Source organism: Polypterus senegalus, chromosome 4 (genome assembly GCF_016835505.1).
Source record: "Polypterus senegalus isolate Bchr_013 chromosome 4, ASM1683550v1, whole genome shotgun sequence".
NCBI lineage: Eukaryota > Metazoa > Chordata > Cladistia > Polypteriformes > Polypteridae > Polypterus > Polypterus senegalus.
Window position 1 is genome coordinate 51,974,810 of NC_053157.1, and position 14,263 is coordinate 51,989,072.

The window sequence follows — 14,263 nt, forward strand, 5'->3', positions numbered from 1 at the left end:
AGATACTTTATTAATCTCAAGGGGAAATTCACATAATCCAGCAGCAGCATACTGATACAAAAACAATGTTAAAGAGTAATAAAATGCAGGTAAAAACAGACAATAACTTTGAATAATGTTAGCATTTACCCCCCCGGGTGGAATTGAAGAGTCGCATAGTGTGGGGGAGCAACGATCGCCACAATCTGTCAGTGGAGCAGGACAGTGACAATAGTCTGTCACTGAAGCTGCTCCTTTGTCTGCTGATGGTACATGTTCAGTGTATGCAGTGGATTCTCCATGATTGACAGGAGTCTGCTCAGCGCCCGTCGCTCTGCCACTGATGTTAAACTGTCCAACTTTACTCCTACAATACAGCCTGCCTTCCTCACCAATTTGTCCAAGCGTGAGGTGTCCCTCTTCTTTATGCTGCCTCCCCAGCACACCACCACATAGAAGAGGGCACTCGTCACAACCATCTGATAGAACACCTGCAGCATCTTATTGCAGATGTTGAAGGACGCCAGCCTTCTAAGGAAGTATAGTCGGCTCTGTCCTCTCTTGCACAGAGCATCAGTATTGGCAGTCCAGTCCAATTTGTCATCCAGCTGCACTCCCAGGTATTTATAGGTCTGTACCCTCTGCACACAGTCACCTCTGATCTCTGATCTGTACCTATCTATTTATGTATGTATTTATTTAAAGAGCTTTTGTAAAAATCCATATTTACCCCAGGGGACAAATAAAGTTTTATATCTCTCTCTCTCTCTATCTGTCTATCAATGTAGAGTAAAATAATATGAGATTCAAACAGAATCAGAACCAATTAGCACAACAACCATAAAAATATCAAGATATTTCCAAACAGTAGAACGAATGGGCAAAAAAAAAACCAAAAAAGACACTGTTGGGGAAACTGAGTATCACAATTCATTTAAACTGCAAATCTACTGTAAGTGTCTACCTGACAGTAATCTGTGTTTTGACATTCTCTTGTCAATGAGCATTATGGTGCCACTCTAATCTGGTAGCGCCCAATTTTGGGACAGGAGGTACATAACAAAATATGAAGGGGCCTGCACTGCTAAATGATACTGTACATATTGCATGTTCATGGAAAATGTCTTTAAAAAGAAAAAAAAAAGCTACCCCAGTGGTCCTGCTGCCAAGCGTAAGTAACAATGGTGAGGCCAGCTCCATGTAATATAGGACCAGTCATCACAACATACTACAGGGAATAATTGAATGTACTGATTTTAATTCTCTTCAGTTCAATTTATGGTCAATGTACCTTCCAGTATTTGTTTCTAGTCCCACTGTGTCAGAAATATTAAAAATAAAGTGAGAACGCTTTACATGGTACAATGCTATAGCATAGTAGTCACAGATCAAACAAAGCAATGGCAATAAAAACAACACTACATATCAATAAAATCCATCCATTTTCCAACCCACTGAATCCAAACACAGGGTCATGGGTGTCTGCTGGAGCCAATCCCAGCCAACACAGGGCACAAGGCAGGAACCAATCCTGGTCAGGGTGCCAACCCCCTGCAGGACACACACAAACACACCCACACACTTGGACCAATTTAGAATCACCAATCCACCTAACTGGCATGTCTTTGAACTGTGGGAGAAAACCAGAGCGCCTGGAGGAAACCGACGCAGACACGGGGAGAAAATGCAAACTCCACGCAGGGAGGACCCAGGAAGCGAACCCAGGTCTCCTAACTGCGAGGCAGCAGCGCTACCACTGCGCCACTGTGCCGCCCATATCAATAAAATATTACTTGCAAAATATAGAAATTCCACATATACAACATCATGTACCAGACAGAACACAGAACAACCAGACAACCTGAGCTACAGATGGCCGGTAACAGTGAATCTACAGGGCAAACCGAATGGTACTACAAGCGCTTACGTCATGGTGCCTGGGTCAGAGATCAGCAGAAGACTATATAGACGACATAGCAGCCTGTTAATAACAGCTGTTTGCAAGTCTTGGTGGTACAGTGAGAGCAAATGGTTTGTTCCTGACATGAGAGGTGTCCAAGATGGTCTTCTGCATTCTTTTTCATAAGGAGCTAAAAGTAAATGTAAGTGACTTATGACATAAGTAAATTCATTTTTGTCGAGGAAATGTACCTAATTTAAAACGATTTGTCATGCAGGAGAACAGGTTTCAGCTAATGAGTCACTAGCCTATTCATTTAGCATAAATGAATGTACCAACCTTGCCTGATAAACTCTGTATGGGACATTATGATTACTTATTAAATAGTTTAAGGAAGATCACTTTTATCGAGACGTACACAGTATGAAGATTAAAGGCTATGTTAGTCACCTCTGACACAAATCCAAGGCCAATTCAGCTCCCTCCCAAACCAGCTCTGTCTTGGGACCTGATTAATGTGGCAGAGAAATCTTAGCAAGCAGCTGTTAATTGGTGCTTGCAGGCTTTATATTTTTCTGCCGAATCTCAAAGAAACAATCCATGTTTGCAATGAAAGACTTTATCAGAATGGAAAATGCACAGTTTAGTAAAACGTTATTTTGTAGGTTACTTCATGCTGATTGCTAAATTATTTATTCTCAGCTAGACTGCACAGGATGTTAATGGGTACATCAATTTCCATCTGACTTGTGCTAAATTTATTCAAAGATATTTTGCCAAAAATGAATAAAACCATGAGTCCTTAAAGTACAGAAAAACCTTCAATTTAGTGGATATTAAGATTCAAATAACATCTATAACTGGCAAATGTCTGAGACACTGTGTGATGTTGTAAGTGTAAAAATCACACCGCTTATTGCAAGACCCATAGAGTCTAGCTACATGCTGCTCTTCCTAGGAGTCCACATGCAGCTTGGATGGCATCAGGGATTTCCTGCTAGAGGCTGAGGTGGACTAGACGGAAAACTGGGCTCTGAAAGCTGTATGTCTTGGCTCAGATATTTTTACACCATTAATGTAGTCATAATTATATGAAAGCTTCATTAGATTAATAAAAATCACTCGCTCACTGTAAACTGATCACCATTTGACGATGAGCTGACTTAGATGAATGGAGTGTCCGATGGACAGAGGAAGAGATCACGCTGGAAATGGATAGTGGAAGCCTGTGTTTAGAATGAGCTCAAATCAAACCTGCAGAAGAGGTAACTCTACCCATCAGGGCAGACACTCAAAAGACCACCGTAGAGGGGAACCAAAAGATGATGGGTTCTGATCACGGGGCAACCTTACAAAGTTGAAAAACACATTTGTATGATGTGAATATTAGTTTAAACAGTAACACTTTAGTTTGGGTACTGCAAAAATGTACCATAGGTTTCTTCTAGTGTTAATAACATTTATAAAGACATCAGTAAAGTGGTTATGCATCTTTGCTATGTGACCTACTAAAATAACTTCACTTTGGATTAGTCATTTCTCTTGATATTGTATACTTCATTGTAAGATCTGTGACTCTTACAACTTAACAAGTAATTTTAGCAGAATATCAAAGGGTCTTATGATGCTGTACTGCGCAGAGATGAATAACTTATCTATTGATGCTTTATAAGCATCATGAAGACCAAATAAGAGAAAATAAGTATTTGATGCATTTTTGCAATGCCTAAATTAAACTATTAGCATTTAAACAATTACCAAGGGAAAAAAACAGCCCTCCCAAGCACTGTATTTTCACATAAGTAGAAAATCCAGAAATCAGACACACAATGTACACACAAGAGTGGTGCAGTTCCACTGTTGTCGGTCAGTGTGTTTTTAGCCGCTTCAATCTGCTTATTACTGTGCCACATGTTTTTAAACTCTAAAGGAGCAGGTGTTTAATTAGTATCATACATCTGTGGTTAGACTTCCACGTTTATTCTAGCAGCTTTCACAAAATTTATATTTTATTATATTACCAAGAAACTGATGGTTTTATCGCCAAACAATTGCAGCTTTTATAGTGTTTGGTAATTTTAATCTGATTTTATTCTCATATTTTTTTCCTCTTCTCTTGGGTTTTCTTCAAGCATTCAAAATTAAACAAACCAGCTTTCTAAACCATTTAAGACCAGATGTCAGCTGCTTCCCTCAGGTGAAGGCCTTAAGCCTTAGAATAATGCCTAGCAGCAGTGTATTGCTCCATTATGTTTATTGTTTTCTCTTGCAAATTAGCCGTGAATAATGTTATAGATTTAATACTAATCTAATGCATATTAGGTTTCAGCAGCTTGTACTGTAGAATTCTATTTTTAAAAGTACATGCCTGTATTATAAGATAGTACAAATACAATCTGAATAAAAACAACAGCAATAGTGCAATAGGCCTTAATATATGATATGCAGTTCACTACAATATTTAAACATCTTTGACCATTTAAAAATCAATTCTTCCTTAACTCACAATAACCAAAAGTATTGGCGAGACCTGCAATGTGTACTCCATGACACATGTGAAGAGGCCTCAGCACATCTACTCCGTGTATAACAAAAGAAAAGGAAATCTATGACAATAATACCACAGTATTTTACTTACCATACAACAAGCCTACTACTTCTGGCTGCTCCTTCTTGATGCATTTGATGCCCTTGAAGCCTTGAAGCTTTCGTGGATTTTAACTCTGACCTTTTCCCTAATTATGCCCCCTTTTAACTCCCTTTAGAAGGTGTGTTATTCTTTAAAACCTAGCTTGCCATAGATACCTTAAAATAATACATTTCAAATGTTAACATCACGTTATAGGAGGCATGCCTTTTTAATGATTTAACTATAAAATGCAATTGCTTTAACATTTTTAGGTTGTAATATTAAATAGCACAAGTTGTAATACTAGGGTGGTGTACCATGTTAGCCATTATGAATGTAATGAGAAGTCATGCAAAATAACACCTTTCGTTGGCTAACTAAAAAGATTACAATATGCAGGTTTTTGAAAGCCTGCATATTGTAATCTTTTCAGTTAGTCAATAAAAGGTGCCATTTTGCTTGACTTCTCACTACACCCACAGGCTGGAAATTGCCTTGAGACTGTTACTTGCACAAGAACATATACTTTGTAAAGCGTGATGAAGAACGAGGAACTGCACACACTCTGGTGCAAATACAAATTATCAGACACACTCAAAATCTGCAATTGAGACTGAGTTACTTGTTATTTATTTATCTAATTTTTTTTTCAGCATTTGGCTTTTTTTTTGCAATTTAAGCAATTTGAAATTAATTCTGTATAGATCTAGTGAAAAACGTATGCAGAAGTAATCACCAGGAGGAATTAAAACTGCCTTTATTCTATCGTATATAGTTTTAGTAGACATCCTTTTGCACTTTTTCTTCATTATCAACTGAACTTTTACATTCTTCTATATCACTTGAATTGCCAATACTGCATTAAGCAGGGGGAATGTACTTCACCGTGAATAAAACCTTACCCAGATTTTCAGTTTTAATTATTTTTCAAATGCTACAATATGCATGAATGCCACTTGCATTGACTAACATAAAATGTGTGCTGCTGATCTGAAATGTCTCATTTTGCTTAGTGTATTTTATTGTCAAATTGACTGTTACTCATAAGGTCTGAATTTGAGTACCCAGCCTTGAGTCTTTCTATACTACACAGGATATTATTTGAAATTAGCTGTGTAAGCCCATGCTGTAAAAAGCCCGGGGTCCTAGAAACTATTGAAATTGTCAGAAAAAAAAAAACCTAAAATGTAGAGATGTCAGGTAATTGAAAGGAACTACTCTGGGTGTCTCTCTCCTCGGAGGTTTCGTTTTGCTGACTTGCTTGCATTGCTTGTGTATTAGCGGCGGGAGGAAAAGTAAAAGGGATACTGTTTTGCCGATGTTAGCGGATAATCGACTTTGTCTTACTTCTGAGGTTTTCTTCTGCTGACATGCTGGCCTCGCTTGTGTTATTAGCACCTAAGCAAGTTTTCTGTTTCCTCGGCGGTGGAGCCTTTACTCCAACTCCATCTCTCACTTCTGGGCCGGACAGACACACACGCTTCCACATGTAGATGTTTATTTATAAGATAATCTAAAATTCCACAACTTTTGAAACCTGTGTTACCTTATGTGAGGTCACCGTGGTGCCCAGAACAATATATCAGTAGAGTGTAATGAACATTTTGCGCTGAATGAGTAAGATGAAGAGGCCCACCTGATATGTCACTTGTTTTAACCAGGATCGTGTAAGTTGTTTTTTCCACCATCTCTTCTTCATCAATTACTGCTGCCAACTCACAAACCACTGTTCTCTTTGATCCTCGTGTCTTTGAAAGCCAATCATTATAAGTGAATATTGATACTTCTTGATCATTGAGATTCCGCATGATAATCTAAAATATAAAATGAGTAAAATTAACTTGGTTAATAAGGTTTACGAAAAGTTCTGAAAAGTATGGTATTCAAATCCTGAAATCATTGTTATATAGCAAAAAGAGAAAAGGTATACCTCTGAATCTATCTGGGTTGAACCTAATTATGTGACCACTACAGACATTTAAATACAAATTTTGGAAAAGAAATTATGCATGTGGGCAGCACAGTGGCGCAGTGGATAGTGCTGCTGCCTCGCAGTTCGGAGATCCAGGTTTGCATGTTCTCCCCGTGTCTGCGTGGGTTTCCTCCGGGTACTCGGGTTTTCCTCCCACAGTCCAAAGACATGCAGGTTAGGTGCATTGGCGATCCTAAAATTGTCCCTAGTGTGTGCTTGGTGTGTGGGTGTTTGTGTGCCCTGCGGTGGGCTGGCGCCCTGCCTGGGGTTCGTTTCCTGCCTTGCGCCCTGTGCTGGCTTGGATTGGCTCCAGCGGACCCTCGTGAACCTGTAATTAGGATATAGTGAGTTGGATAATGGATGGATGGATGGATGGAATTATGCATGTGTTTCATGAAAGTTTAATACCAATCAATCTTTTATATGTTATTAACTTAACTCAGGTATGAAGAACTTACATTAATAGGGTTGCCAGTCTATGTCAGGGTGCAAATAAACACAACTGCACCAACATTCGATTGACAATAAATTTGGATGATAAGAAAATGGCAACCCCAGAAAAAAAAAAAACCATGAAATCTCTTGAAAAACGAGTACACTTCTTAAAGAAGGCTTTTCGGCTCTGCCATAAACAGCCAGATGACCTCAAGAATAACTTTTGCCCGACTCTTCCATTTGTCCTCCTTTCACCAGTACATAAGAAATATAGACCTTCATACTGTATGGCAGAACATCATGATGCTGATGTTAAGACTGTACTTTGATTTCAGATTCATAAACATCACAATTGCATTCACCTACTAGTAGTACAAATGTCGTTTTGAATGTCAAGAATGAAATCTGTGTCCTTTTAGGCATCAATAAACAATTTACTCAAACATTACAATTTATTGGGCGGCACGGTGACGCAGTGGTAGCGCTGCTGCCTCGCAGTTAGGAGACCTGGGTTTGCTTCCTGGGTCCTCCCTGCGTGGAGTTTACATGTTCTCCCCGTGTCTGCGTGGGTTTCCTCCCACAGTCCAAAGATATGCAGGTTAGGTGGATTGGCGATTCTAAATTGGCCCTAGTGGGTGTGTTTGTGTGTGCCCTGCGGTGGGTTGGCACCATGCCCAGGATTGGTTTGTGCCCTGGGATTGGCTCCAGCGTGACCCTGTGTTCGGATTCAGCGGGTTGGAAAATGGATGGATTACAATTTATACATACATCTGTTTAGATGGTAAGTGAGTAGGTTTTGCAATTGAGTATGTGCAAAATATGAGGCAAAACTAGGTAAGGAGATAAATAATTGCTATGTCATTCATTTTTGTCTCATTTTAATCACTTCCTATAATGGCTGTGCTTCCTTAGTACTTATTTAGTACTTCCAGGGTGTTACAGGAAGCATCTGATAGATGAACACATAAGACAGAAATACTCCATGCTGTTGATGAACACCTAAATCTGTTCTATTCCATTAAAGATAACGGTGTTATAAGATCCGTCAACTCAAATGTGGCCACATCAGATACAGTATATGGAAATAAAAAACTAGGCCAAGTGGTTAATTAGGGGGTAGCTGACTAATCATGTTTTGGTTTCAGCCTCCAAGCTACAATTCCTCTTCTTCCATCTGGAGAGACATTCTGCTGTGGGAAGTAAAGTGCTTTTTCGGACCTTGAGCTTTAAATGCATCACTTTAAAAATTTAATCTAAATCAACTTTTGTCAAAAGCTGCACAAATGTACTTTCAATGTTATTTGTAGAACTGCTGTGCTGATTTAGAAAGGGGTCAGAAACATCAAGTAAGCAGGACATCTACATTTTAAATTACGTCTGTCGCATTTATTTACTATTCAACGTTTGCAATGGCCACTGCACTATGAGAAATGTAAAATAAAATGCAAATTCATGATTAGCAAATATTTTTACCAATTTTCACAACAGTGAACATTTAGCTGTTTAGCCACAACTTAGGCTCATAGAAATGAATGTAGTAAAATGTTAATTCTAAGTGTTGCTCTCACTACATGTTCAATGTACCTTTTCCAAAAACCAGTCTGGACGGCTTCCTTTCCCTTCTGTTCGAAGCCGCATCTTCTTCAGTGGAGCTATATCATCGATCTCCATGGTAAAGGTATCTTCTTGACCTCTTTCAAATCTACAAAATATCAAATGGTAAGCAATTAGTCTTTAGTTCCACCATCAACAGTTTTAATTACTTTTAAAAAAGAGCTCAGACAAAATAACTGTATAATTGAATTCAATACATTTTAAAGTTCACCAGAATGTAATTTTATATAATGTGCTTTTAAGGAATATGATTCATGTTCTGAATATTCAAAACAATGTGGTGAGAAGTCACAGAATTCACTGATTACTGTAAATAACAGACAAGTAAAATATGACTAAGCAGAATACCACAAATCATGCAAGTTTAGAATTCAACCTCAAACATATCTGTCACACAGACAAATCTTGTAAGTGTTCGCATTTTGGAATTAAGGGATATTGTTCAGGTATAACATAATGCTTAATGAAGGTGGTACTATCCGTTTGAATGAAGCATTTTATTGTCAGATAACTTACAGAGTTGGTCAGCTTCTATAAAAATTAAAGTAAGGGGTAGTTGGATGCAGAGGTGAGCAGGCCATTGGCAGCTGTTTCTAGGATGGATTACTTTGTATGCTGATGCGCTGCATGTGCTGTCTGGAAGACTCTTATATAGTTTGCCTCTCAAATATCTCCGCTATGAAGAGTTTGTGGGCATGTAGAGTACACTACCAATACCACTTGTCAGTGGGCCTGTTGCCCACGTGGTAAACTGAGGTGCACTCATGTGTCTGGTGACCAGTCTCTCCACTGCTATGAGTAGAGAGGAGAGGTCGAGATCATGCGCTGATACAGCAGTGCGTTGCCACACCCACCACACGATAAACCTCCTCAGGATCCCAAATTAGGACTCGAGGGAGACACCTCAGCACCACACTGGAACACTGTGAGGTCTTTTACAGTGGCTGGAGTGCCAGTCCCGCCACCAACCCCCCAAGTTCTCCATGCAAGTTGGAGGACCTGCTTGCAGGGCTGGATGCAGGTAACATTATACCCAGGACAGGGCAATCAAGTTAAGGGCCTTGCTCAAAGGCCCAACGGAGTGGAATCACTTCTGCCATTACAGGATGAAAACCCATAAACCTTTTGATTGCTGATGCAGATCCCTAGCCTCAGAGCCATCACTCCAGCTATCAGTGTGCCCGATCTTGAAAGCTGAACACAGTACTTTGGCCAGTACTTGGATGGGAGACCACCTGGGAACCCCAAGTGCTCATAGCTATGAGTAGAGGTTTAGGATATTTGTAAAAGAATACTGGGAGCAGAAGAGGTAATGCTCATGAGTTCTAATAGCAGTAGTGCGTGACATCAAGGGTGGGTGTATAAAGCATCTACACAACCCAGTCCAGGGAGCCTTTTAACGGCTCTAATATGATTAACCATGGGGTCCACACAACAGGCCCAAGCAAACGGGTTCATCTAAAAAAAAAAGCCAAAACCATAATATCTCTATACTGAAAAACTTCAGAAATTGAGGGGTACACTGAAATGAACTGGAGTGAAATGAACTGGACTTTTCCTTTCATTATTTTTCTACATTTTTTGTTTTTTTAATTTTCAGTTGTTTAATAGCCCAGCTGGAAGAATTTATGTTTAGTGTTTAAAGTGTAAAAGTGTCATACATTGAAAAAGAATGATTAATCAAATTATTCTTTCATTATCCACAGACAAAGGAAAAAGTGGAATGACTTCATTACATTGCATTCCTTTGCTTCTTTCTTTGTGTTGTTGTTTAGCTTGTGGAAATATTAAGGAGATACATTATCATAATTCCACCTTGCATTTTATTCATTTTTTTTAACCCAGATAATCATACAGTCATGGGTTAAATATGATTAGATAAATAATAAATTAACTGTACTTAATATAAGGGAAGCCAGTAAATAAGCTACTGGACCATAAGCATACACCAATTCTACCTCAACATTACACAAGCAATACAACATCTGCAAACATCTGCACAGTAGTGCCAAAAAGACAACATACATGTGTTACCCTCGGGGAATATTTGTTAACAGTTAATGAATGGGAAGGAGCTACAAAGATGGGAGGTGAGCCTGAGCTGCTACTGTGAACCTGGGGCCCAATCTGTCTATTCCACCGACGCAGAGAATTACATTCAGACAAACTGGGTTATCTTTCTTTATGATACTTGTTAATTTGATATATATTTTTTGGCAATTGACAAAAACATGAAGATATCATGTTTCAGAAAATTTGGAAGAAGCCAAGGTAGGGTGGTTAGGGTTAAATTGTCATGCTGAGTAATGCGGCCTTATTAGCACTGGATATTTACGTTATAGGCGTGTGTGTGTGTATGTTCACCTGCTGTTCAATATATTCAGATATAATTCAGTAACTTTCTGGTTACTCTAATGCTTATTGAATGTGCTGCTAGAATATAAATAATTTGATTACATTAGTCAGCTCTAAAATGTAAAATAAAATAAAAGTAAAATACTACAAAATCATCCTGATTGTCTAATCCCAAAATGTTTTGTTGCACCAATAACGGGCTCTGGCCAGCTTTATTGCTATAGGATTATGTACGTCACATACTGTACCTGTACATATTTTACTAAACAGCTACTCAAAAAATAGAGGAAGTAGAAACGGACACTGTATTTCACTGACATTCATTGTGACATCTTAGCAGACCGCTCTCACCTGTCTTCATTCTTTGGAAGAAGGATCTCTTCTGTACTTCCACTGGTTCCGAAGACAGTTATGAAAATATTGGCATCTGTTCCAGCATTTTGAATATCACCAGTGACAACTGTTACCTCATAAAGTACCTGCAAAAATGATGTTCAAGTTGGGAAGAACATTTTGTATGAAAAGGATACTAAAAACAAAGAATTATTAAAAACCGATGTTCTTAGGGCAGCACGGTGGCGCAGTGGTAGCTCTGCTGATTCGCAGTTAGGAGACCCGGGTTCGCTTCCTGGGTCCTCCCTGTTTGGAGTTTGCATGTTCTCCCTGTGTCTGAGTGGGTTTCCTCCGGATGCTCCCGTTTCCTCCCACAGTCCAAAGACATGCAGGTTAGGAGCTTTGGTGATTCTAAATTGTCCCTAGTGTGTGCTTGGTTTGTGTGTGTGTGTGTGTGTGCCCCTGTCTGGGGTTTGATTCCTGCCTTGCATCCTGTGTTGGCTGGGATTGGCTACAGCAGACCCTCATGACCCTGTAGTTGGGATATAGTGGGTTGGATGGGTGGATGATGTTCTTACAAAGTCTACATTACTACATTCCATGCATAACAGCTAGGGAACAGAATGAATACTGTTATGTATTTTATTTTAAGTTCTCTGATGTAATTTAATGTGGAGCTGGAGCCTATCCTGAGGAGGCATCTAGTCCTGGATGGGGTGCTACTGCACACCCATGTTATTCATACTGGGCCTTATTTGCAGTCACCAAATAACCAAGAGCACTTGGGAAACTGGGTATTGGTGAAAAAAAAGCAAGCAAACACAGGAAAAAACTACAAATTCCATCGAGGCAGAACTTTGAGTAGCCACTGATTGTCCTTTTCAGTAGCAATTTGAATGTAAGAAGCAACATCAGTCTTAATCTTTACACTACTGGTTAAACTCAAATCATATAGCATCAACAAACAAAACATTTGTTATCAACTACAGTACTCAAGTATCTTTATATCTAATATGCTACCGTGGCTATCCAGGATTTTAAATCATCTGTGGCTCGCACACCATTTGACCTATTGACCTGAAATTTGGTACACACATACTACATAACGTCTACTATCTGCTTTCGGGGTGATGATTGACCTCCAAGGTTATTCATCTTTTTAATTTTTATTTTATTTTATTGTAGAATCAACTCTCGGCAGCAGGCGGCAGTGCAACGAATGCGTATGGGTGCTGTTTTCATTTCCTACCACCTTCGCCATCACTTGACACACCTCTTCATATCGTAAATCATTCTTGAGGCAGATTGAAGACAACTGCCAGCTTAAGTAAAATATTAAGCAATTGCAACACAAACACTGACTTATTCAGTTTTAACACAAAAGATGCCGACGACAGAAGAGATGAAGCGGGCCGATAGGTTGGAGAAAAGAAGATCTGCTCAGGAAGCAGCAAGCGAATCAACGTCCGAGCAAACGAATGCTAAACGTACAGAGGAAGAGCATGAAAACTAGGAATGCTCAAGTCAAGTGCGTTGTTACTGGTAAATTAATAATCTATAGTAAAAACTGTCAGAAATTTTAAGAAATTAGGTATTTAAAATAGATAATAATGTGTTTCATTTTATTGAAATCTGGCAAACTTAATATTAAGATGAGTGTTTAAGTATTACAGTAAAAAATTATTTATTGTTCCTTTAACGATATGCAGTAAACAATCTACACAGACAGTTGATGAATGAATGACATCTAACTTGTAATAAGATAAAATTATATAACAATGGCACATTATAACCATTTCAAAAATACAGTGCATGTACTGTATCTTGGGATTAATAAAGTATCTATCTATCTATCTATCTATCTATCTATCTATCTATCTATCTATCTATAATAAAATAATGCACATTCAAAAGATTAACAGGCATTGATGACATGTTCCACAATTAAAGACTACTTGATTTGTATCTGTTTTCCAGTAAGCCATTGAAGGCAGGTCAGTAGCATCTTGTGAGGATGTCCATTTACTCCAGATCAAGCTTCTATCCAAATCAAGTGCTACCTGTACCATGACATCCAATCCAGAATTCCTGCTGCTCACAGTTGTTCCATTTTTTTTAGCCACACATGATACAATTCTGTTTTCACTCTTACATGCAGAACAGTCAAAAGTGGAACACATGTGCTTATACTGTTTTGAAAAAGTATACATACTGTAATTGGAAAAGGTTCATAATAAAAGAATACAACAAAAAAAGCTTACCTTATGGCCAATATTTATATTATCGGCATCAAGAACACTGAAAACCCGAGCCGTGAGACCATCACCCCTGTCTTTGGCAAGCCAGCATTTGCATGGGAAAACGTACATGACTCCTTTGGTCGGCACAGAAACGGTCAGCTCTTCTACTAGCCAGCAACTTTCTGGAGTGGCTCCATCATGACCTAGCTGTTAAGAGTAAACCATTAAAACAGGTGAATTTTGATGCATTCTTTGATTCTGGGTTACTGTAATGTGAAAATCAAACACAGTATAGATGAGTCTGCTTCTGCCTGCCACCTTGCCTATCATTAATGATGCAGGACACTGGTAGCCACCAAAAGACATGAACAAAAGCCCTGGTTTTACCTTTGAATCCTATAGGTGGGAAGTCATCGTTGAACATTGTTGTACAGTTATAAGTCGTGACAGTTCTTAAAAGGCTTGTGCCATTATTTCAAGCAGTGTCTCTTTTATGTCAGGTGGGTCATTTCATTGGTTAAAAAGGAACTGCTTACTTTTGAAGGTTTATCCGCTAAAGTAATTCATTTCTTTTGTGCTTGCAGCATTAATTTCTTTGTTTTTAGCTGATGATTTGCCTTAGCCCTTACGAATAAATGCTACTTTATAATGTAAGCAGTTGTGGTTGTAGCTCCAGTCTAGAACTGGTGTTCACTCAGACTTGGAGGCTAAGAGTAGAGGTTTAGGATATTCGTAAAAGAATACTGGGAGCAGGAGAGGTAATGCTCATGACTTCTAATAGCTGCTGGTATCTGGTGAGTGTTACA

At 38.8% G+C, this 14,263-nt stretch overlaps 1 protein-coding gene across 1 annotated transcript in view; it reads right to left on the reverse strand.

Annotated features, from left to right (window-relative positions):
• LOC120527337 (lipoxygenase homology domain-containing protein 1-like) overlaps positions 1 to 14,263 on the reverse strand; it is a 247,802-nt gene that overhangs the window by 33,019 nt on the left and 200,520 nt on the right. Inside the window, exons 38-41 of the mRNA XM_039750623.1 lie at positions 13,479 to 13,664; positions 11,236 to 11,363; positions 8,500 to 8,617; positions 6,145 to 6,322 (exon numbers count right to left, since the gene is read on the reverse strand). Coding sequence (XP_039606557.1) covers positions 6,145 to 6,322; positions 8,500 to 8,617; positions 11,236 to 11,363; positions 13,479 to 13,664 — 610 coding nt within the window. The remainder of the gene's footprint in view (positions 1 to 6,144; positions 6,323 to 8,499; positions 8,618 to 11,235; positions 11,364 to 13,478; positions 13,665 to 14,263) is intronic.